The sequence below is a fragment of the Pelecanus crispus genome, chromosome 1, assembly GCF_030463565.1.
Source record: "Pelecanus crispus isolate bPelCri1 chromosome 1, bPelCri1.pri, whole genome shotgun sequence".
NCBI lineage: Eukaryota > Metazoa > Chordata > Aves > Pelecaniformes > Pelecanidae > Pelecanus > Pelecanus crispus.
In genome coordinates this window covers 139,492,825-139,518,586 of record NC_134643.1, presented here as the reverse complement: position 1 = coordinate 139,518,586, position 25,762 = coordinate 139,492,825, and the positions used below count along the sequence as shown (strand labels likewise).

Below are 25,762 nucleotides of genomic sequence, written 5' to 3'. Positions count from 1 at the left end.
TCCCTCCTGCAGAAAGGATTCTGCTGCTTGAGTGATTGGGCTGGACTACTCTTCTCTATTCTGCTTGGGCCAGGGCACCCAAGCACACAGGTTTAGTATCAGTCTACCCCAACAGCTCCTCTAGAAATTAATCCTTCACTTCAGGCAGACTGCACAATTTTGAGCAGTTATCCTACTGATTCAAGCAGATGTCAGTGTATCAGTTGCATCAAAGTCTCATTGGCAAACTTTTCTTTGGAATGAGAGATGTCATTTTTTAAGTAAGACATGATTGTGTATTTCTAGCTGATAAAGCTTGCTTGCTACCAGTTTGAAAATATAATGCATATAACTTGAACATGTCAGGATGGGAGTTTAAGGCAGCGGGTTTGTGGTGATAGCTGTCAAACAAAGATTACAAATTCCATGCCAAACTACTGAGCTGCCACCAGACCCACAAAACGGAAGCAATGGCCCAACAGGTTATGCAAAACCTCTTAAATATAAACACTAATATTTAATTACTAATTTAAAAGGCCATCAAGCACCAGAACAGGCACAAACGTAAACAGGGTAAGATGAGCAGAAGAGCTTTGTTAATCAATTCAAACCAGATAGACTGAAATGACAGAAAATAACCAAACTTGCTGACACTGTAATTGTGCATATATAGTTGTTTAATCCCCTGCCTGACTACAACTGTTTTGTTTTAGAAGGAGTGTTCAAAATAGCTGTGCCCTAACATTAGGACCAACTATGCTGGGAGGACCAACTCTATCCAAACATAAGTTTAGCCTCTTGTTGTGGAAGTCTTAAAGACCCAGAAGAATTATTTAGTCAAACCAACTGTGCAGGCAAGGTATCATACAACCCTTTTGAGATGAATGGAGGATGTGGTACAGAGTTCACAGCATTCAAAACATAAAATAAAATACAAGAGGAAATGAGGTAGGGCATCTGAGACATCTGTGTTCATGAGTGTAGGAACAAAGTTCTATAAAAGTTCTTTCAGCTGCTTTGTCTGAGAAGCTGTTGGCACAGGACATACAGACTCTCACACTGGAAAGATATAATTATGTGAATAAACTAGGACAGAACTGGAGCATGTCATGCAGAATTGGCATCCCTCAATGTTTTAGACCATCAATTTTGCATCTCATTCTAAAATGCCACCGAAAGCAACAAAAACTTGTTCTGTAAAGCCACAACAGGACCATTCACTCAGTTGCTACAACAAACAAGTTCAATAATACACTTCTGCTATCTTTCTTTCTGTTGAGAACAGTAGCCAAAATACTTTTGTAGCTGTGTATAAGCATGTCAAATGTTGCAGGGAGAGTGGCATCTTTCATCAGAGTAACTAACATAGCTGGGAAAAAAACCCTACAAGACATGCAGGCTTTTGTGCCTGAAAATCTTTGAAAGGTATTACTTCTACCTAAAAATATTGCCTTGCTTTGTATTTGATGACAGTGAGAGTTAGTGGATTCTGGTTCTCAACTGATCTGTTAGATACAAAGTATGTTAATTATTGCATTGTATGGTATCCAAACAGAGAGTTTTTAGAAAGGAATGACAGAAAAAGAAGGAATTAATTTTACAAGCTTAGTCTGGAAAGCTGGTCAGGGCATGTCCAAATGCCATTTCCTGAAGTGTTGCGATTTCTTTACAATATGCAGCTAGTACATCCAAATGGACAGTAACCTATTAAGGGGGCAGCATATACAAATTCCATAGCTTTTACTCTGTACATCTGAGAGATTATCTGCTGAGATTATCCCACTGATTATCTGCTGTCTTCTGACAGCAAATGCCAGGAAACAAGGACAACACAGCCTCTGTGAGCATGTTGTACAACTTCATATTAAACTATCTTGCTGATGGCATGACTTCTTAGCCTCAACTCTTGATCAGTTGGGAAAAATACCTTAGGCACACAGGAGTAATGTCCTGTAAGTTTTGCTCAATTTAGGCTTTTATACATGACAGCTTAGTAAATTATTTTTCCCTTTGAAAAATTGACTGTCTTTACTGAGAGCTCAAATCAGCAGCATGATGTGTGTCCAGCAAGAGTGTGAAAAACTAGATTATGTCCACTGCAAAAAGATATTTTTTTATTAAGTACATTCAGTGGATATTAATATCTAGTTTTCTCAATAGACAAATCAGCCACACCAATTTGCAAGTGAAATTGATTGGAGTGCTACATACACCTGCGTTTCAACTTCTCAGGAACAGAGCAGAGGGTAACAGTTCAGAGGACAGTACTGTGTTAGAACAGGAAGGACAGAGAATTTTACTTCTGAAGAACTTTTTCCTGCAACAAAGATGGATTTCTGTTAGGCAAAAACATCCTGAAAAATCCCACAGGGGAAATAAAGAGCTATAGAGAAATTCAGTTTCAGTACTTACTCTATAGCCGACAGTGAGGCAGCCCTCTCAGCAGTGCTCTCTTCACTGAGGTGCTAAGTTACAGTCTCCATTTTCTCCTATCATAAGCGGCTTCCATGTGAGCATTCTATTAATGTTCTTCCTCATATTACTGCCTACATGATTTATTTCATACTTTCAAGCTATATTATTATCCTATCATTCTTTCTTCTTCAGGCAATGTTTATTTTAATAAGGTTTAAAATATGAACTGTTTTAAAACACACTTGAAGTTTACTGTCATATATTCAGGTGACAAGAAAAGTGTTCACAGCAGCTTCTGATAAGTAATTGCTCTAATAACAAATATTACCTACTATTTGATATATAAATCAAGAGTTCCCACTGAGTAGGAGAAATGGATATTCTAAAACTTTGTCTATAGACCCCTGAAGCATTTGTGAGCACATTTGTGAAATATTCTGACCCCCTATACTTCTGAATAATATTTTGCCAGCACTTCATTTTACGTAAGCAGGAAAGAGCACAGCACTTCTGTTTTAAGACAAGAAAAAAAAATAGCTTGAGAAATACTGATTTGCATTATACATACCATTTCCATTCGCGTGCACTGAGTAATCATTATTCATTAGCAGTGTTGTAGAGTTAGTGGAGTTACTGTTTGATTGTAAGGAATTGGAAGAACTGGATACTCCTTGATTTACAGTCTGCTTCTTTAAACCATTAGTAGCAGTTCTACTCCAGTCTACAATAGATACATGTTACAGAAAATAGCACAACTCATACAAGCAAAATGTAAAAACATAGTTAATAATGCAACTGAATTAAAATAAAAACAAGGCTCTACCCACTCTCCTCACAGTATTCTAGACAGAATTATATTCCTCTAAGAATTTCATGATTCTCGATGTTTAAAATTATTTTAATCTAGTTCCTTTTTCTCTTGGTCCTTTTTTAATACAAGCAGCCAACTGTCATAGTTTTACGACTGCAGACCAGATCAGAAAAATAACTAAAGTATAGTTGATCCTCTCAGTTAAAGTGTATTAACAGTATATAGCTTTATGAGAAGTCAACTACTGAATAACAAAATAACATAAATCATTTATAGTTTTTTTTTTTAATTTAAACTAGGCTTCACCTTGTTTTTGTGGAAGTCACTGGTAAAACTACACTTGATTCAGAAGCTGGAACAAATCTTATAGTTTCTAACTAGCTAACTTTTCAAAAGTTTTCTCCAAAGACATGCCTCTATATGGCAGTGGAAGAGATCAACTGCAGTTGACAGCTGAATGCAACAGCATGTAAGCATGTAAGAATTACATCAACTACCACCTTTAAAGAGTATAATTTTGGAGGTTTATTATACCTTGGATAACGAATTAGACCTGCAACTGCAGCAACATGATTTATTGAATCTTTTTTAAAAAGTATTACAACATACTAGGAACTTAACACTGAGTATAAGCATTCAGAAGTAAAAATAAAAAAAAAGAATTCATATTTACCAGAGTTTTCAGCCAGTCTGAATTTCCCACAACAGAGATATCTTCTCCACTGTTTACGGACATTCTCCTTTGTTACACAATAGAAGATAAAAATGAAGAACCCTGCAAAGCAATAACATTAGAGAATGTTGCAAAACTGACTTTTGCTACTTTGTAATGAACAATGTTTAGGTTTTCTTTCATTTCTTTTAAATTTCTCATCAAAAGTAATGACACCTTTCTTTGGTGAAAAAGTTTACAACTCTGAACACTGAAGAGTACTTTTCCCTTACATAGATGAGAGGAATCATACACACAAACCCAAGAAAAACAAATATAACCAAATTCAGAAAGTGCATAAAGTTTCCTTCTATCAAACAAGAAGTGAAAAATTCTGTGGATCCTGAAATTTACTTAACACTTTTGGAAAAGAATTCAAAGCAATGTCAAACAGAGAATTCAGAGCAATACAACACATCAGGCTATGCAGCTGTTAGCACATGGTGTGACACTGTCCCTTATTTTATTAGTAGCTAACCTGTTACCACCAACTGTAACAGAACCAGAAACGCTACAAAATTTTAAGCATTCATACACAAAAAATAATTCATATCTAAAATAATAATAAATGGTACCCCCTTTACCACAAACTCCAAGCCAAATATTTTCTAGAAGGGATGGGGCTCATCCCTGTCTCTTGCCAATGCCACATTACAGACTCATTGTCTACTTCTCTTTCACTTCTGACACAGGGTGGGACCTAACTTTCCCTGCTTAAAAGTCCATCGTCACCATCCCCCTTTAAGGGAGAGCAGCACTCAGTCTGCACAATTTTCCAGCTGCAATGTGTCCCTGACAACAGATGTTAGGTTTACAAGGAATAGAAAATAACACGAAGGAAAACTAAATGGTCAGACTGGTGCAGACGCACAGGTATGTTATGTTTACACTGCTTTTAAGGCCAGTTAAGCATGTAAAACCCCACTAGAAGAGATTACTCACATCTTTCTTTGCTTAAGTATCTTTCTTAACTTTGGCTTTGTCCTGGTTTTGGCTGGGATAGAGTTAATTTTCTTCCTAGTAGCAGGCATAGTGCTGTGTTTTGGATTTAGTAGGAGAAGAATGTTGATAACATGCTGATGTCTTAGTTGTTGCTGAGTACTGCTTATGCTAGTCAAGGACTTTTCAGCTTCCCATGCTCTGCCAGGTACACAAGAAACTGGGAGGGGGCACAGCCAGAATAGTTGATCCAAACTGCCCAAAGGGCTATTCCATACCATATGACGTCATGCTCAGTATATAAACTGGGAGGGTTGGCCGGGGAGCAGCAATCGCTGCTCGGGAACTGTCTGGGTATCGGTCGGCGGGTGGTGAGCAATTGCATTGTGCATCACTTGCTTTGTATATTATTATTATCATCATCATTATTGTATTGTTATTATTATCATTACTATTTTACTTTATCTCAATTATTAAAGTGTTCTTATCTCAACCCAGGAGTGTTTCTCACTCTTACTCCTCTGATTCTCTCCCCCATCCCACCAGGGCAGGGGGAGTGAGCGAGCAGGTGCGTGGTGCTTAGTTCCTGGCTGGGGCTAAACCACGACAGTCCTTTTTGGTGCCCAACATGGGGCACAAAGGGTTTGAGTTAATAACAGATTAACCAGACTGTATTAAGGAATCTGTTAACAGCTGCCGGTCATGATAGCAGTTCGTCTGATCTGTACCATGTTCTCTTCTTTGCTGTGCATGTTAAAGCTTGGTGTTGGTTTGTGCAGTGTGCTATGCTCTGCAGTGATCAATGATGTTTTGCTTGGGAGGTTCCTTATCAAAACCCTGACCTTGAGCATTGCTTGGTATCTGGGTTTCACACACAAGTCATTACTATACTTCGGGTACCACCTCATGGAGAGAGTTAGCAATTATACCTTTTCCTCAGAGAGGTTTGTTGTGGAGGAAATACAGAATAGCACCTTCACTACCTTCTTCTATGATGTTTCCTCCTTGATTACAAAAACTTTTCAGTATTTTGAACATCCCTGGGCAGTTAAGATACTTCTATAGATACTTCTTGGGAATATTGTTTCAGTTTCCATAAAGGTCAGTAAGCAATTTAAGAATATCATCCAGAGATCTGCCCCAAGGCTGGAGAGTTATGAGTGGCAGGGTCTGTGGGATAGTATGGGCAAGTACCTAGGACAGTGGGCACCTCCAGTGTTTTGGGACTTCACCCCTGAACAAGTGCAGAATCCTGAAGAATTAGTAAAGTATTTGAAAAAAGTATGTTGTCACCCTGGCTACTCCAGAGAGACACAAATCATTGCAACATGCTGGGGGCTGGCCCATGCCTATCGAGCCCTGTTCAACGCTATTCAGTACCCTCAAGGGAAAGAGAAGGTCTCTGGATCTGATGACAAAACAACAGGCACCGCAGCCATTCCAACCACAGCCACGGGCACTGCAGCTACTCCAACACCCACTACAGGTACTGCAGCCACTCCAACCCTGGTGACAGGCACTGTGGCTGAAACAGAGAACCAACCCGTGCTGGTATCAGTTACCCCTACACAGAAGAAAAAATACACAAGAAAACCAGGTCATTTAGGAAGGGATGAAGATGAACCAGGGCCTTCACGAGAACCAGAGGAGGAAGAACCCATAAATGAGGTGGTAACCACCCGATCCCTGTCCCTGAGTGAGCTGCGAGATATGCGAAAAGATTTCAGTCGTCATCCAGGCGAGCACATCATCACCTGGCTGCTCCGATGCTGGGATAACAGGGCCAGTAGCCTGGATTTAGAGGGTAAGGAAGCCAAGCAGCTGGGATCCCTTTCTAGGGAAGGGGGCATTGACAAAGCGATTGGAAAAGGGGCAAAACCGCTCAGCCTCTGGAGGCGACTTCTGTCAAGCGTGAAGGAAAGGTATCCCTTCAAGGAGGATGTTATATACCGCCCAGGCAAATGGACCACCACAGAGAAGGGTATCCAGTACCTGAGGGAATTAGGCATGCTGGAGGTGATTTATAGTGACCTGAACGATGAGCAGCTACCTAAAGATCCAGATGAAGTCAGGTGCACACCACCCATGTGGCAGAAGGTGGTACAGAACGCACCAGCATCGTATGCCAACTCGTTGGCAATACTGACCTGGAAAGATGATGAGGCACCAACGGTGGATGAAGTGGCTAGCCGACTCCGGGAAAATCAAGCAATACAATGGACTGTTAAAGACTACCCTGAGAGCAATGGGTGGTGGGACATTCAAACATTGGAATACAGATTTAGCAAAAGCCACCTGGTTAGTCAACACCAGGGGATCTGCCAATTGAGCTGGCCCTGCCCAATCAAAACTTCTACGTACTGTAGAAGGAGATAAAGTCTCTGTAGTGCACATTAAAAATATGGTGGGGAAAACAGTCTGGGTGACTTACCCCTCTGGCAAGGGCAAACCCATTCGTGGGATTGCTTTTGCTCAAGGACCCAGGTGCACTAGGTGGGTGATGCGAAAGGATGCAGAAGTGCAATGTGTACCTCAAGGGAATTTGATTTTGGGTGAAAATAATCAATTAACTGAATTGTATGATGTTAATTGCTATATAATACTGTATGTTATCTCTTAACTGTATGTTAATATAATAATATAGTATAATGTTAATATAATAATATAGTATAATGTTAATATAATAATATAGCATGTTAACTATATAATCCTGTATGTTATGGTTGCTATATGCCACATCAATGGTATTACAGTAAGAATTGCCCAGCTTAATGAAAATGAACTTTGATGAAACCATGATTGGAATGAGAACTGGCTTCAGCATGCAACAATCCAACACCTCTCCTGCTCTGAAAGACTGTGATGACAGATGGAACCCAAAGTCACGGACTAAATGAACTCAACGGACATTTTAGAGGGATGGCCCATAGACGAAGGGAATGATATCTGTGTGTATATATCAAGATAGGGAAACTGGTGGTGATTCATTAGAACGCACTGGAAAGGGGTAGGACCTGTGCATGTGTCGTGGTTTAGCCCCAGCCAGCAACGAAGCACCACGCAGCCGCTCGCTCACTCCCCCTGCCCCGATGGGATGGGGGAGAGAATCGGAGGAGTAAGAGTGAGAAACACTCCTGGGTTGAGATAAGAACAGTTTAATAATTGAAATAAAATAAAATAGTAATGCTAATAGTAACAGTATAATAATGATAATAATAATAATGATACACGAAGCAAGTGATGCACAATGCAATTGCTCACCACCCGCCGACCGATACCCAGACAGTTCCTGAGCAGCGATCGCTGCTCCCTGGCCACCCCCCCCCAGCATGACGTCATATGGTATGGAATAGCCCTTTGGTCAGTTTGGATCAACTATTCTGGCTGTGCCCCCTCCCAGTTTCTTGTGCGCCTGGCAGAGCATGGGAAGCTGAAAAAGTCCTTGACTAGCATAAGCAGTACTCAGCAACAACTAAAACATCAGCATGTTATCAACATTCTTCTCCTACTAAATCCAAAACACAGCACTATGCCTGCTGCTAGGAAGAAAATTAACTCTATCCTAGCCAAAACCAGGACAGCATGACACAGATGGTATAGAATAAGGGGTGGATACTGTCTTGGTTTTGGCTGGGATAGAGTTAATTTTCTTCCTAGTAGCAGGCATAGTGCTGTGTTTTGGAGTTAGTAGGAGAAGAATGTTGATAACACACTGATGTCTTAGTTGTTGCTAGGTAGTGCTTACCCTAGTCAAGGACTTTTCAGCTTCCCATGCTCTGCCAGGTACACAAGAAACTGGGAGGGGGCACAGCCAGAATAGTTGATCCAAACTGACCAAAGGGCTATTCCATACCATATGACGTCATGCTCAGTACAGAAACTGGGAGGGTTGGCCGGGGAGCAGCGATTGCTGCTCGGGAACTGTCTGGGTATCGGTCGGCGGGTGGTGAGCCATTGCATTGTGCATCACTTGCTTTTTATATTATTATTATTATTATCATTATTGTATTGTTATTATGATCATTACTATTTTACTTTCTTTCAATTATTAAACTGTTCTTATCTCAACCCAGGAGTGTTTCTCACTCTTACTCCTCCGATTCTCTCCCCCATCCCATCGGGGTAGGGGGAGTGAGCGAGCGGCTGCGTGGTGCTTAGTTCCTGGCTGGGGCTAAACCATGACAGGCTTTTAGGATGAATTTTTGAATGTAACTAAGTGTTGCTCTACACAGATGGTTCTATACCATTTTCAAACACAGTTTTGAAACACTGGCATAAGCTTAAAGTCAATACAATTTATGCACCTTTACTACTTGTAGTATAAAAATTTGCCCAGCGCCTAATTTGAAACTGGGTAAAAGGGGAACTTACTTTCACACAAGAGATTACTCTGACCACACAGAATCTAGTCTTGTGTTAGTTCAACACAATCCCATGCAAGACCTGGGAAGATGTGGGTTCAGCCCCTCACGTTACCAGAGAGTAAGGTACTCAGAATCAACATAGCAAATAGGGGAGGTGTATATACACTGAACTGCAATTTTCATTGCTTTAGTCTCTCTGGGAAATCATCCCGATTCATCTGGCAATCTAAAGTGCCACTGAAGCAGAAGTTTGGATCCAAACTTCAGTAGGGTAATTCAGGAATACTTAGATTGTAGGCACCTACAGTACCTCCTATTTATATGAAATCTTTTGCATCCTCTGAAACTCTGCTTTTGGGTATGTCCAGTAGCATCCTGGCCTTTACAAAGCTGCATGCCTTTGTATCTACCTCCTATATGTTCTCAAGTACTAAAGGCCACGCTTAAGAGTTAGACCACTAACTTCCAGATGTTCCAGCCTTGTCTGTCTCAACGGCCCTCTGTTGAATGTCACACCTCACCCCGAAGCCTTAGGAGTAAGTGGAGAAATTATACAGTTTTCACTACATTAATTGCATTATTATGTGAACACTTACAGTAACTGAGTATTTACAATTGATCTGTTCAACTAGAGAAATAGTCACTTCCAGTGGTGTCTGGTTTGCACACATTTTTAAAATGATAGTATTTATAGATATAAATATACTATACATATAAATAGTAGCTAGCTTTCCTATATCTTACTGTAACATAACTGTAACTTAAGATTACAGTAAAGCAGTATCATCTGTAATTTAATTAACATGTTAAAGCACGTATCAAAATTACATCTTTATTGCTGAATCAAGAAGATGCCATTTCCAAATGTTTTCTTCATTATATTGTATGCAATGGGCTGTCACATGAAGGATAAACTTACCTTGCAAAGTGTTGAAAATGGTAAAGAGGTAAGTAAACACCTCATTTACTGTGAAGAAAGCAAATCCCCAAGTAATTCCCAACAAGAATGTGAGGCCAGCAACACTCCTAAGGTCTTGAATACTGGTTTTTCTTTGAGCACCAAGTTGTTTTTTCTTTTTGATACGACAGAGCTGGATCAGCACAACAATGAACATGCTGATATTGATCAGGAATATCAGGCAAAAGTATCCCACAGCAGTAATATAGAAGACAATTCTGTTTTTAATCCAGCAGCTAGAACACAAGAACAGTCTGTCAACCATTATCAGAAACAGAAATTAAGTAAAATAAACATGAGATAAAGGTGTAGTTTGTTGCACATGCAAGCCATTCTTGCCTCTTTGGTAGAAAGTATTTTTCTGGCCAAAGGGTAAGAGCTTTGATACAGGCAGTAACCACAAAACACATGACATACTGTAGGGCGATACCATTTCAAAGCTCTCCCATTGCTTCCTTCCCTTCCCCACCTTTACTTTAAAGAAAACCGATTTCATAGGACCTCCTTCCCACCCACCCCCCAAAAAACACCTCCCTTTAACTCACAATTCATCAGGTCTGTTTACTGAAATCTTTCCAGTGGTTATAAGTCCATAATTATCTGGTGATACTGCCAACACAATGGACACAACTACTGCTGGTAACCCTATAAAATTATGAGCAAACACATAAGTGACAATCATGACAAAGATGGTATTATGATGACATGAAATTACTATCTTTTTCTGTGAAATCTACAACCTGTTTCTGAAATTTGTCTGTTGAATTCTGTTGACTACTAGCTGTCTGACTACTACCCTTCTGAATAAGGCAACAAATACCATCACTCATCAAACTGATTTAAAACATCAGATACAGGATACCCAATTTTCTTTCTTACATCTGTTTTAGGAAAACAATTCTATTGATTTTAGTGCCTTCCCTCATGTTTACACAAGTGGCCAGAGAGGATAATCAGGTCCAGAATTTCTTCATCCTTTAACCAGTTAGATCTGTTTTGCTGCTTTTTGTTAGCAACAGTGCTATCCCAGAAAAGGAATATATACACTCATTGGCATTTATTTTCAAAACAGAACTGATGTCATCCGTCTGGTAAACGGAAATGGAAGTATGCACATTCAAAATTGGTTCTATTGTACTTGCATAAGGAAAATTCATTATCAGTTTGCATTGCAGCAGCTTCTGCTGCAGTTCTGCAGTTAGGGAGGCGTTCCCTACCTCAGAAAGGTGGAATATATAGGATCAGGTTTACTGATAATGAATACCTGGTCACTGCAAAGTCATAACATTTAATGACTGCTTAATTTTCATTTCTGAACTGTGTCACATTCACTGAAATACTTGATAAGAGGATTTATCTATTTAGCATCTAGAAGGAAAAAAAAGAAAAAAAACAATAAAACATACATACCCCAACCAACAAGACAAAATTTAAGAATGTATTTCCGTACATAGGTATTAAAGACTTTCACAAGGGCCAGATACATGTGGAAAGCTTCTAGGCCCATCCAGGTGAAGGAAACCAAGAGGAAATAGTGAAGAAATACTGCAACTGCAATGCATAGGCCTCGTGTATTATACAGTGCTATCCATGAGTCAAGGAGGAAAACTAAGTTGAGTAGAAGTAATGCAGCACACAGCTGAATAAGGATTTTGGAGGGGTAGTCTCTCCGGATTTTCCTAAAAAAGTAAATTAGTGAGATGACATCAGTTATCCATATATCCCTGGCTCACTTCCTCTCTTGTAGTCCTTAGTGCACAAATGCCAAGAAAAAAAATATTTATATATTTTCATTCATATATAATGCTTCATATCTTGCATTTATATACAGAAAGAGTAATTTACAAAAGATTTCCAAATTAACGGTATGAATAAAGCTTGTTATAATAAGGTTACATAAATGCAAACAATACCTTGCATTCTTCAGTTTAGTACCATCATTATTTTTTTCACATTATATGTTGGACTTCTCCTTGTTACAGTACTTCCAAAAACCAAGCTGTGACTGTTCTTTATTGCTAAGATAGATTAGGCTTTTGATTGGGCTTAATTTCTTCATGGAAAGGGTAGTCAAGCATTGGAACAGGCTGCCCAGGGAAGTGGAGTCACCATCCCTGGAATTGTTCAAAAAACGGGTAGACGTGGCACTTTGGGACATGGTTTAGTGGGCATGGTGGTGTTGGGTTGATGGTTGGACTGATGATCTTAGAGGTCCTTTCCAACCTTAATGATTCCTACTTTTTACTTTCATTATAAATAATCCAGCCACCAAGCCAGGAAACATGAAATTGCTACTCTACCCTTAATTGGTTTAGTGGTGGACTTGGTAGTGTTAGGTTAATGGTTGGAGTGGATGATCTTAAAGGTCTTTTCCAACCTAAATGATTCTATGATTCTATGATTCTATAAGTAAGTCCTTGATGACAGGATAATGAGAGAATAAACATGTGCCAAATAACTTTGAGGAGGATTTCAAAAAAGTAACATCGAGGATTCAATAGTTAAGGCTCAAATGTAAGAAAATGTTCCAACAAACAACAAAGAAAACAAATGCGTTTAAAAATGCTATCATTCTGCACTGCTCTATATATGTTGTATTTTAAACACATTCCTTCACACTTCTATTATGATAATCTGTTATAAAATATTTAAGAGTACTACTTCTTCACTTCTTACTGCATAGAGCCTCATGATTAATTCACTTGTCCGCAAGGTTAACGTTCCTGAATCAACACCTTCCTGGTAAACTGGACAAATGTGTGCATCATTAACGGAGACATAACCCATAACTATTGGAAAGGACTTTGCAGTGAAGACTACAAGCAATCATAATTGAAGAATAATGGGAGCTTAGTTGAACAGGTACTTACTCAAAGGCTATGTAGGTCACAAGAGTAATAGAAAGAAAAATTGCAGAGAGGCCACAGCCTATATAGGATATAAAAGTCAGTACCAATTCTTGTGTGGGATTCAAAGGAGTATTTCCATACAAGTTCTAAAATGAAAACAGAAGTTAATTTCAGAGAACATGCTTATTAAATGGAAGAAGATAAAAAAAACCAAAATGCACCTTTCCCTCTGCAATTAAAAAAGAAACAGTTCTTTTCATCATGGATCTTATAAAAGGTGAACTGAAAAACACAAAAGCCAATGCAGTCTTGCGAGGAGCAGGGAGCTGGACCCAATGATCCTTATGGGTCCCTTCCAACTTGAGATACTCTATGATTCTATGATTCTAATTGTGAGATCCCATTTGATTAAAAACCTGTTTTAAATTTGATTTATCCTAATTTTTATTTCCTACAATATAAACAACTAAGTGCAAAAGCTGCAGTTTAATAAGCACTTAAGGGATTTTTTACTTCAGTGGAACTCACGGGCCCCCATTCAACAAGCGGCTTAAGCACATGACTAATTTAATGGCTGTATGTACTAACACTGAAGTGAATAGAACCTGAGTAGTATTTCATAGGTGGTATGTGCTTACTGAATCCTCATTTGCTTAAGATAGCACATGCTTAAATGTTTTCTTGAATTAGGGTAAGATTGCATAATTTTTTAAATAATTACCATCAAAACTGCAAAGCTTGTGAGGTGGTTGCACGAACAGACTGTTTCATTTACTCTACTTTCTTTAACTATGCAACCTTCATATGACCAGCCTCCATGTCCACCTGTTAAAGAAAACAGCTTTGTTATTCATAAAAGCCTTTATTTATAGTAACATGAGTTAACATAGCTAAACCAGCATGATATCTTGGGTGGTATCAAGTACTTACCATTTTTATTAAAGTCCCAAAAAACACATCTAACTGTTGAATTATCCTGTTTGGGAGGTAAAAAAAGAAAAGACGTTTTACTAAACTATGAGTTTATAATCAAGTAATTTATGAATTTTCTACAAAATGCAAGCAATAATAAATACTGTGTACAGCAAATATACCTGTTTTACATGAACACAAAATTAATTTAGGTACATAGAATGGATTAATATTGCAATATATGAAAATATGCTGAACAAATTTGAAGTTACCATACAGGAGCTAGCTCTCATGCTTATGCTAAGGTTCTGTTCCTGGCAGAACATTATGAATGCTGTTTCATTGTCTTCCTACACTATACAAATTCTTGGGATTTTCCATCCTTCCTGATTTTGTAAGCATCAAGAAAATGACCACACAGAAAAGGAAGAACTCTTTTTCATTTACAAACATTTGATCACTTTATATTACTGTGATGTCAAAGGTTTACATATAGATTTCATACACACAAACACAAGAAAATCCTAAAAATAGTAGCAGTAATACACTATACTGCTATGAATACTAATACTTCTACAGTTACAGCTCAAAACTCAGTATTATATCGACACAAGTTGTCCTGGTTTCGGCTGGGATAGAGTTAATTTTCTTCCTAGTAGCAGGCATAGTGCTGTGTTTTGGAGTTAGTAGGAGAAGAATGTTGATAACACACTGATGTCTTAGTTGTTGCTAGGTAGTGCTTACCCTAGTCAAGGACTTTTCAGCTTCCCATGCTCTGCCAGGTACACAAGAAACTGGGAGGGGGCACAGCCAGAATAGTTGATCCAAACTGCCCAAAGGGCTATTCCATACCATATGACGTCATGCTCAGTATATAAACTGGGAGGGTTGGCCGGGGAGCAGCAATCGCTGCTCGGGAACTGTCTGGGTATCGGTCGGCGGGTGGTGAGCCATTGCATTGTGCATCACTTGCTTTGTATATTATTATTATCATCATCATTATTGTATTGTTATTATTATCATTACTATTTTACTTTATTTCAATTATTAAACTGTTCTTATCTCAACCCAGGAGTGTTTCTCACTCTTACTCCTCCGATTCTCTCCCCCATCCCATCGGGGCAGGGGGAGTGAGCGAGCAGCTGTGTGGTGCTTAGTCACTGGCTGGGGCTAAACCACGACACAAGTAAAGACTACACTAAGCCAGCTTTAGAAAAAAGCTTCAGGTATGTTAGTGGAATCCCTAAATTTTTCACTTTGCAATATTTTAGTATTTTAAACTCTTTTAAGGTTTGGGATAGAACATTTTAATCCTTGATGCTCATTTAGGAAAGAGATGCTGTATATGAGCCCTAATTACTTCCAGATGACACAATGCTGTGTTCCAGTTTAAGGAACAACATTCCCCCTAATAAAAAAGACTTATATTGCTTTCTGGCCATGCAGCACCTACAAATGTCATGACTGCAGCATCTCCCACTGTCAGGCTTTCATCTAAGTGTTTTAATACTTTAAAACAGAAGGGCTGGTAGGAAAGATAAAAACTGGATGGATAAGTGATAGAGCAAAACTACCTGAAACCGTTTGAGAATAAAAATTTATACCAGTGATAAATAAGCAAAGGTGAGTGATTTTTAAAGTCCAGATGGAGATGAAATGTCCACACTAGTAAAGCAAACCAACCAATCCGTATTCTTAGTACAGGATTTCTTCTACAACAACTTCAATGGAGGCAACAAAATCATACTTTAAGTCTGCCAAAATGTAAATCATACCTGATTAGGTTTGATATTCTGTAACGTGACAGTAACATTTGCCTTTAAGTTGCTAATGGTAAGGTTAGCAACACTTGATGATATAACATTGCTGATTAAAGATGCATTCTTCAAGGACAGATCCTGGAATGACAAAAAATAATCAAGATTTTAAAATCTTAAGGAAAACAATGGTAGAGTACAGCACAGCACCCACAGGCTCAGTTATTATGCAGAGTGAGCACTGGACAAAAACAATTACTTTTTAAATCAGGAAGTTTTGAAATGTGTTTTGTGGGAAAAAAGTCCATTCATATTTTATTTTGCTCTAGGCTGGAGTTTAAAACCCTTATGAACAGAGGATCAAAAAGATACCTGGAACACAGTGGTCTTTTTAAAGAAGTTGAATATAATTCTAGAAGCCAAGTCCAACTCTTCAGAGGGTAAATTTATCAGCAATGATGAAGGAAGTGTAATTGATCCAAGATTATTAAAATCATTAATTGCATTAATGCCTAGAGAGATCTGAAAAATAAATGCAAGGATTATGCTTCATTTCAGTCACTAAAGAAAAATTAAATTATGACTTCTTTTCAGTTTAGAACTTCAAAATACATATCTGTGTAATCCCTGTCAAGAACTCACTGCTGCTCTCTCATTCCTCTCCTGCTCCAATGAATAAATACCATCTGTAGGCCTGAAAAGGACGCAACTCATTTCAGGTCCACCTACCATTGAAAATACTCTGGCTTTACCCATTTGCTTACAGGGACAGAACACATCACTGTGGTGGATAATGTTGATTTGAAAAAGGTGAAGAGCAACAACCTGGGTAGGTCTATGTAACTGTGTAAGGAGATTAACATTTCACAGCACGGAAGCCTGCCAAGGCAAAGAATTTTTATACCCCATATGAAGTATGTCAGAATTCAGAAAAACTGTAAATAGCCATTGTTTGTCAATAGGTTTTTAAGTACAGTCGGTTAAGCAGAACCTAAGAACATAAACCCTAACATTATGATCATCTGGAAAAAATGACAAAAATAAACTGGATAAGCTACAATTCAGATATCTCAAGAGCTTTCTGATCTAATATTATTAAAAAAAGATCTGAATTTTCACCCAGTTTTCTGTGCTGTACTTACAGGACAGAGAGCTTTATTTAGTACAAAATCTCTAACATTTTCTTGTTGCGCATTAGTCACTTTACATACAAATATCATCATCTCAGAGTTCCTGAGAGATGTCAAATATCAGCACAACTGGAGAAAGAAATTAGCTGTGTATTCAAAGAATGGTTATAATACGAATAACAGTGTGAGGTCTCTACAGTGCCATAAGAATATGGTTTAACTCTTCTGTTTAGACCAGTGGTCTCCAAAACCCTGAAAATTTTTTGAGCGCACACCCCAAAATATATCTAAGTTATATGCATGTACTACTGTACTAATATATTATGCACATTATAAAATATACACAAAAACAGAAATTTTAAAAGGATGAGATAAAGTTTAAACATTATTTTTTAAAATATATATATATTTTATTAATCATATAAAACATATTTTCTTCCTGCACCCCAATGGACTGTCATGTGCATACCCTGGGGTACTCACACCCAACTTTGGAGATCACTGATTTAGGCAGCCACCAAAGAAATCCCAAATCAATTCCACGAAAGCATTCCTGTTGCTCCGATTTGCACTAAATGATATTTGTTGAAAATTCTCGGCATTTCATTGCCAGTGCCATGAGATTTCCAGAAAATCATTACTTAGCAAATAGCTGTTTTTCAGCACTACCACCTCCTAGTCACCTCACATTCACGCACCACATATTGCTAAGAAAATAGAAAAGAACTCAAATGTTAACATTTCATATCATTTTCAGTATCACAGAACAGTTCCGGTACTACTTATGGCTCATGCTAGATTAAGAGATTTCCTTCTCTGAGAGGACAGAATGTGCCAAAATTTGTCCAGAACTTTCCATCTCTCCTTGCTTAAGCTTCCAAGGCTGCTGTTGTCCAAATTCTTATTTCCGCAACCAGGAGGGAGGTTTTGAGTGAAACAAAGTGGATCCAAACTTTCTAAGCACTTCTTTCTTGGCAAGACCAACTAGTCATGAGTGACAAATGTATGAATGTCATTATCCAAGCAACATAATAGTTCTTTCCTGGAATGCTCTCCAATTAATATCCTTCTAACAGATGAAGCCATCTGGCAACACTCCTTCACAAACTGCAGCACTGTCAGGGTGGCTGATCAAATGACTCACAATTCAGGGTTTTTGAGGCAAAGTTATTCTGCCAAGCACTCTGTCCATTCCAGTGTTCTGGCTGTACCCTTTCTAACAGGTATTAGTCGAATGCCAGTTTCTGCTGTGTCCGTTGCTTATTTACACCATAATACAAATGAAAGGAAAAACTACGGAGGGTTTCAAAAACAAAGTATTTTTTCCCTGAAACTAACACGAACAAAAGATCCTGAAATTGCGATATAAACACAGAACAAACTCATGTTACATATAAATATAAAACCATAAATACTTAAAATAAATAAGAATTTGTAAGTATGTAGAATTATCAGTGTTTAACCTGGAGATCAGCTGAGTCCTGGACAGCAAAAGACATTTGGTTGGAGTGGATGCTATTGGTTTTGACAACTGCCAGAGCCAAGGAAGGGGAGGCAAAATCAGCAGACGTTGCTGAAAAGTTCAGTTTTAAGCCAATGTAATCCACCAGTTTTATAATTCTGTTAAGAAAAAGAGATACTTAGTATTACCAAGCACATACACCCGAAATTCTCAGGCAAGTTGTGGTTATGGAGCAGCAATCCAAGCATAGTGTAAAATACAGCTGACTGTGCTTACTTGTTGTAAGCACAACACAAAAAAACCCCACTGTTTTCTATGGCATTATATTATAGTAGAACTGGTAACACTAGAACGATAATCCTTCCATTTTGTATATTAAAGAACAGGAAATATTCTTTTGGATTATGATTATGAAAAAATTAAACTTGCTGAAGCCAATTTATCAAGACAGTCAATACAATACATCTTTAATCTATTGCCAGAATGACCTACCTGTTCGAAATTCGGGGTGGTAATGGTTGAGAAGCAGTCAGGACTTTGCTAACCTCACTAACCATCCTTTCTACATCTTTTGGTTCTACTTTTCCAGCTGCTAAGTCATTTTCAATTTTGGATAAGACTTGCTCAGCTGTGGTGATATTAATGGTGGTATATACAGAAGTCATGTATGTGGTAGCTGACAGTATCTTTCCTGTGACAAAAGAAAAGTTGTGCATTTATTTAAACATTGTGTTCAACAAATGAAGTAAGCTTTGAGAAGCAGAAAAATTAATCAACTCTCTTGATCAACAAATCTTATCACAACTTGCAACGTCTCTCAACATGTTATGTGAGACAGAATCCCTTTTTCTCCCTATCAGCTACATCGCAAGGTTGCAATACTTTGAATCTTATGAAAACATAAAGCAAGGTTTCAAATGGCCAGCATTAATCCCACTTTTTATTGATTACAAAGTTTCTCCCATCAGACCATTAGTGATGTTAAATAACCTATTACTTTGGATTTTTAGCCACTGGATGCCTGAAAGTAGAATAAAATCAAGATCAGATCAGCAATTTGAAAAGAAGCTTGTAAAGATGCATACAACCTTCACAGGAAAATACATAGCCACTAAGAATATTCCTAATCAATAACAATATTTTAAGGAAGATACAACATTGACTTGCAATATTTTAAATAGTAGCTTAATGTTTTCTGCCAAAGGTGCCTGTTGGGAACTTAGCACAGCACCTATCTATCACAGTTGCCAACCAATTTGTAGGGTGAGGTATCACTCATCATGGCCAAAGGCATCAGAATGTATTTTAAAATAAATATACACCTCATGAGAGTTTTCTCAGGCTTTTCACAGTAATGGCAAAGTTACAGCTCAGATATATAATCTTATTTAATAAAGTTCAAAAGCAAATTCAGTATATGGCATTCAAATTAAAAAAAAAAAAAATCATTTTACTTGTCATATTTACCTGTGCTCCCATTAGGCAGGCTACCATGGCCATCAGCAGTAGAATGAGGATGAGAAGCTGAGACAGAATGGTTGACAGGACTAACAGTAGGGGTCAAAGTTATTGTGAAAGGAGTAAGGGGAAGAATAGGTGCTGTAGTAACATTTTTGTTACCAGAAATAGGTTGGGTTGAATATGTAGCAGGGTAAACTTGTACAACAGATTTGGTGGTAGTCTCAGAGGGGGGAATTGCTATTGGAGGTTTGGGGGGAAGCTCAGAAGAAGAAACTGCAGAATGTTTAGTGAATCCTATAGAAGGAGAAATTATTGTAATAGGCTTGCTAAGATATCCAGCATCAGATTTAATTGAGAAAGCAGCATTAGTGACAGATTTTGTTGCAGGTGTGGAAGTAGTGACAGATTTACTAGAAGCTATGGAAGGAAAAGTTGGCATGGTAGGTTGAGCAAGAGACTCCGAAAAGGAAAGTGTAGTGGTAACACTGGTGGAAGACACAGAAGTTTCAGTATTAGATGTGGTAGAAGTTTCAGAGAGAGGCTTTCTAGTGGGAGATGTGGAGAGAGTTCCCGAAAAAGAAATTTTTGTGAATGGTGGGATCAGTGGTCTAACTGTGAGGCTTTGCTTGGTAGAAAGCATAGTGGGGGAAATAAAAGTATTAGATTTGGGGGAAGTCTTTTTAGGGAGAGAAGGAGAATGAGGGAAAGGAACCCATATAGTATCAGGTGGCATTTTTATAGTACTGTAAAAAAAAAAAAAAAAAGCACAGAAATGCATGTTAAATTTAACATTTTAAACATTTTAAAGAAAATTAGTTATAGTAGAGGAATATATATGAATATATATGAATTAAATATATTTTAAAATCAATCAGAATGGATGTTTCATGCTCTAGTAACAAATATGAATTTCATAACATTTTGAGGGTTCTTACATTCTATTTTGCTGTTGTTAACTAGCAAGTCCATAAATACTACTACTGCCTTTGCTGCCTATTCTGGAGGTGACCTGATGCTGAACACAAAAGCTATCTGCATCAGGAAAACAAAAGGGGGGGGGGGGGGGGGGGGGGCGGGGCACAGAGAAAAGGGAAGGGGAGGGAAGGGGAGGGAAGGGGAGGGAAGGGGAGGGAAGGGGAGGGAAGGGGAGGGAGCTATATAGGAAAATGCCTGTCAGGTTGTTCTTGTGGAGTCCTTCCTAGCTTCCACACTCCAGCATGGAAGTTTATTAATGCATTAGGAAATTTAGGAAATAAGCAAGTCAAATTTTGTATTTATACTTACTACATTTGTAATTCTTCAGCAGTCAAGGAACAATACTTCAGTGATGAACAGCAGCACTGTGCTGAGATGACAAAGAAGCATTAGCCTACTTTATCCCGAAGCATAAAAATTGCTAATACTGTTAAATAGGATATTCAAATAAACATGTGTTTTATTATTTTTAAACAATAGTGCATATTGTATAACTGATTTTGAGTTTTTCTCTGAAATTACATTTGCAAAACAGATCTTGACTAGTCAGAATACTGCAATACACCCAGATTTTTGTTCAATGCCTGGAAGTACAGATTTCTCTTTTTGTTATTGTAAACAAACCAAAATGCAAAGCTACATCTTTTGAAACAAAGGGACAAATGGTATGAGTCACCACTCCCTACTGTCACAATATCACTAAGAAAGCCTGGCAACTTTATAAACTTTTCTACTCATATTGCCATTTCAGTAACACATTGTAACACATGTAACACATAACATGTTCTCAAGGAATTTTACACCTAATCCTTTCAAAGCCTGCTTTATTAATGTAGTCAGCAATTTTATAACAAAGTTTTTTTAAACTTATTTCTATCTTCCCCCTCCCCACCCAAAAATCAGAAGGCTGCATTTTTGATGTATTTATATTGTTCAACAAAAAATTATTTTTATCTAAATGTAAGAAACAATCTTTTCTTTTAGCTACTTGGAGGTCACCTGTAAAGGTATGAAATTTAATCTGAAAGGGTAACTGTGATGAGACTGTGTTTAAAGCATAACTTACCAAGTTGGCTTAATTCTGCTTTGTCTCTTAAACTGCTTATATTCTCTCTCTCAGCCAGCTTCATTATGAAATTGCAGTGTATACTACCATGAGAAGAAAAAGCTTTAGACTCAAGAAAGAGACCTGCCTTGTCTTTACAATGCATGAAACTAACATCAAATGCTAAACGAAAACACATTAGCACAAATGCTAAGTGTGAAAGAACATTTTTCCTAGGCTCTTCCAGATTTGGGGATATTTTTAATGCACATAAACCACTATGCCAGGCTAAAAAGAAGAATAATACATCAGTTTGTGGCAGCTTATTTTCTCTTTTCTCTACAGCCACTGTTGTTCTTAAATGGGGTCCTCCTAATTAATGTTAGCCATTAAAGAGTTGATAATTTTGTGAAGATAGTAATGTAATCTCCACTGTTATTGTAAAGAATCTCCGGAAAGGAACTAGCAAGTCCTAGGTGGCTATGTCAGTGTATATGAAATCTCCATCACCTGGGGAAAGCCAGTGTTCTCTCTCTTGACTTTAGAGAGAGCTTAAATGACCCATTTAAGCACATAACTGCACATCTACAATTACGGTTCAATGACGTGAAACCCTGCCAAAACTAGCAAACCTACAGTAAGAATTGTTCACGTTCAGCAAACTCAAACACACAGGTGAATGAAAAGGCAACACATAAAAGATGAAGTGAAGCTTCTTTCCAGCTAACAAGAATGAAAAGAGTACCCTAACTACTGCCAGTACTGGCATGAAGGTGTGATCTGACTTTCTGTCTATTACTATTTGAGTGTTCTGGACTTTTCTTTCATGCTAACCCAGGAAGATAACCCCCAAATTCAAGTATTTAGGGAAATGAAGTTCCACATTTTGTTTTAAAATACAGTGCTTCCAAGCTGATCAGTTTAAAGAACCAGCAATTTACTGGTGAGTAGCAATTAAATTGACAGACATTATCTGTATTTCTGTTTTTTCAGGATCACCTCTGTGGTGAGCCTTGCCATTCCGATACCCCATGGCTTCCAAACTCTGAACTCATTACCTCCTCAGGCTTCCCCTACCCTGAGGATGGCTTGTTTCCTAAGCCAAAGAACAGCAACTTGGGATGCCTGAAGCAACTCCCTCATAAATATTGCGTTGTATTCACAAGCTCTGGAAGTTTGGTGGTCCCAAACCCCATAGCCTTAGTGGTTAAGTTGCTATGTGACTCAGCTAATACAAAGATGCAGAAGAAAAACGGCAGGCAAGCCTGTGTTTCACCAGAAGACTAATGAAAAGCAATACAGTTTGGTTTAAAAAAAAGTCTAAAAAAAGGTATCACTAATGCTAGGAGAATAATGGGATCAGAATTTCTTTGTCAGTCTATGCTTCTCCAACCTGTTTCTCAAACTTAACTTCCTAGAAAGTTTAGGGTTTTTTCTGTTACACAGCGATTCATACTTGATATACCACAAGACAACATACAAGCTTTTAAATATATGGGCATTTATAAAACTAACAACAAACCTCTGGTTTTCTGCACTGCATTCCATAACGGAAGACTGTAATGACAAGTGAAAACAGAAAAAATTGCTTTGTCAGGAGAAAACAGGACTGATATTTCTGATAATGTCATTATCAGAAATAAGTTGAAAAAAAGTTTTCCAAACAGTAACAACAATTAGTAATCTTACCTCACTTACTGCTTGCAAGGTTTTGTTGAACTCTGAAATTCTTTAAAATAAAAAGTTACCATTATGGAGGATTTTTACTTATGTTTCTAAAGACAATCACAACAATATAATGAAAAGAACAAACAATTACTGAGAAAAAAACCCCACATTTTTCCAATTGATCAGTGAATTTTTAAATTCATGCCAGTTCTAATATTGTAAAACTGCTTTTCAAAGGATTTAACATTTTAAAAGTTGCCTTTTATTAGTCACTCCACAAACTAAGTTTAAACCTCTGTCATCACATATTTTTAACATCAATCCACTTCTTTAAAAGTTATTTAAAAGGCCAAAAGATAAAACTTAATGTTGCCTTTTGGCAAGCAACCATTTGGAACAGAATTCTAAATTTATACTCCAAGCCACAGAAATAGAATGTGTAAGAAATATGGATTTCTTCAACAAACAAGACCTGTTGGCCAATTACATCTTTTTGATTTTGAGGGTAAGTTTTGGGAATGGCAGTAAATATTCACTCATTCAAACCTCTCCTTGTAAAGACTGTGAGAGAAGAAACTACACCAAAATAAAAATATAGATGACTCCAAGAATACGTATTAAAAAAACATACAGCTATGAAAGTTCTCACAGTAGTTTCCGAAGAGACAGACCAAATCCCTGAAATTATAAAACCCATTTATTCATGAAAAGCAGCAGTCAGACTGGCATTCTCAACAATCCACAGCTCATGTCCTCAGGTATTGTTATTGTTACTATTATTAACATCATCAGCATACAAGCAACAAGGTCTTCGGGCCTTGCTGAGCCCCAAGGAAACTAAAGGACCTAAAAGGAAATCAGCAAGTGTACCATTTCTTAAAACAAAGTCCAGTGGTACATAAAACAAAACTAAGACAATTCTAACCAATATGAACTTTATGTTAAAGAACAATAACTTACAATTCCTGAAATTTTTAATTTATAAAGTGCAGGAATAATGCAAAGTGAAGAGTCTGCTAACCACATGGAAGGTCTCACTTAATCTTTTTCAAATATAACTAAGATTTCAATCCTTATTCAAAATTACTTACCTCAATTCTTGTGGGGTAGGTGCTGGAATTGCAAGTAATTTTGTAACTTGATTGTTCATGGTTATGTTGTTAATCTGTTAGAAACAAAAATTCCATGTCTAAGTAAACCCAGTAATTTTTAGTCTTAAAAGAAACTTATGTTCTTTTCATACATTTTAATAGTCTGAAATTCCAAAGATAAGCAGCACATTTTCTCATGAAGACACTTCAACAACTAGTTACCATGACATTGTTGTCACAACTTATGGAAGGAATTGGCTCACTGAATAACAGGATCTGATTAGTGAAAGATATGGGCAAGAGGACAGTGACCTCACCATATCTCATGTTGGAAAAACAGGAATTTGGCTTAGTTTGCAACAAAGACAACTTAGGCCAGACACTGAACAAACTTGCTAACCGTAAGTGCAGCAATGGGACAAGCTCCATAATAGACCTAAGTAACAGACAACATCAAATCCTGGGAGTAAGAAGTCAAGAACGGAGGTGAAAGAAAGGTGCTACCCTCGAGCAAATCGACACTCCTGCCCAACTTGGTGTCATCTGCAAACTTACTGAGGGTGCACTCAATCCCCTCATCCAGATCATCGATAAAGATATTAAACAAGGCTGGCCCCAAAACAGAGCCCTGGGGAACACCGCTCATGACCAGCCACCAGCTGGACTTAACTCCATTCACCAGTTGCTGGAGCGTGTCCAGAGAAGGGCTACAAAGAAGGACTACTTGTGAAGGGTCTGGAGCACAGGCCTTATGAGGAGTGGCTGAGGGAACTGGGGTTGTTTAGTCTGGAGAAGAGGAGGCTGAGGGGAGCCCTTATCGCTCTCTACAACTACCTCAAAGGAGGTTGTAGTGAGGTGGGTGTTGGTCTCTTCTCCCAAGTAGTTAGCGATAGGACGAGAGGAAATGGTCTCAAGCTGTGTCAGGGGAGGTTTAGATTGGATATTAGGAAAAATTTCTTCATGGAAAGAGTGGTCAAGCATTGGAACAGGCTGCCCAGAGAGGTGGTGGAGTCACCATCCCTGGAGGCGTTCAAAAAATGGGTAGACGTGGCACTTCGGGACATGGTTTAGTCTAGTCTACCCTTAATTGGTTTAGTGTGGATTTGATAATGTTAGGTTAATGGTTGGACTGGATGATCTTAAAGGTCTTTTCCAACCTAAATGATTCTATGATTCTATGATTCTAACTCAACGTCCTTCTTGTAGTGAGGGGCCCAAAACTGGACACAGTATT

General features: G+C 38.0%; 1 protein-coding gene across 1 annotated transcript in view; it reads right to left on the bottom strand.

Annotated features, from left to right (window-relative positions):
* ADGRG2 (adhesion G protein-coupled receptor G2) overlaps positions 1-25,762 on the bottom strand; it is a 53,203-nt gene that overhangs the window by 1,442 nt on the left and 25,999 nt on the right. Inside the window, exons 9-26 of the mRNA XM_075711536.1 lie at positions 24,529-24,602; positions 23,459-23,498; positions 23,292-23,326; positions 21,791-21,873; positions 21,034-21,094; positions 19,756-20,492; positions 18,781-18,979; positions 18,290-18,446; positions 16,069-16,218; positions 15,715-15,837; positions 13,958-14,003; positions 13,749-13,852; positions 13,049-13,173; positions 11,589-11,857; positions 10,724-10,823; positions 10,140-10,414; positions 3,879-3,980; positions 2,963-3,115 (exon numbers count right to left, since the gene is read on the bottom strand). Of these exons, the coding sequence (XP_075567651.1) occupies positions 2,963-3,115; positions 3,879-3,980; positions 10,140-10,414; positions 10,724-10,823; positions 11,589-11,857; positions 13,049-13,173; positions 13,749-13,852; positions 13,958-14,003; positions 15,715-15,837; positions 16,069-16,218; positions 18,290-18,446; positions 18,781-18,979; positions 19,756-20,492; positions 21,034-21,094; positions 21,791-21,873; positions 23,292-23,326; positions 23,459-23,498; positions 24,529-24,602 (2,833 nt within the window). The remainder of the gene's footprint in view (positions 1-2,962; positions 3,116-3,878; positions 3,981-10,139; positions 10,415-10,723; positions 10,824-11,588; positions 11,858-13,048; positions 13,174-13,748; positions 13,853-13,957; positions 14,004-15,714; positions 15,838-16,068; positions 16,219-18,289; positions 18,447-18,780; positions 18,980-19,755; positions 20,493-21,033; positions 21,095-21,790; positions 21,874-23,291; positions 23,327-23,458; positions 23,499-24,528; positions 24,603-25,762) is intronic.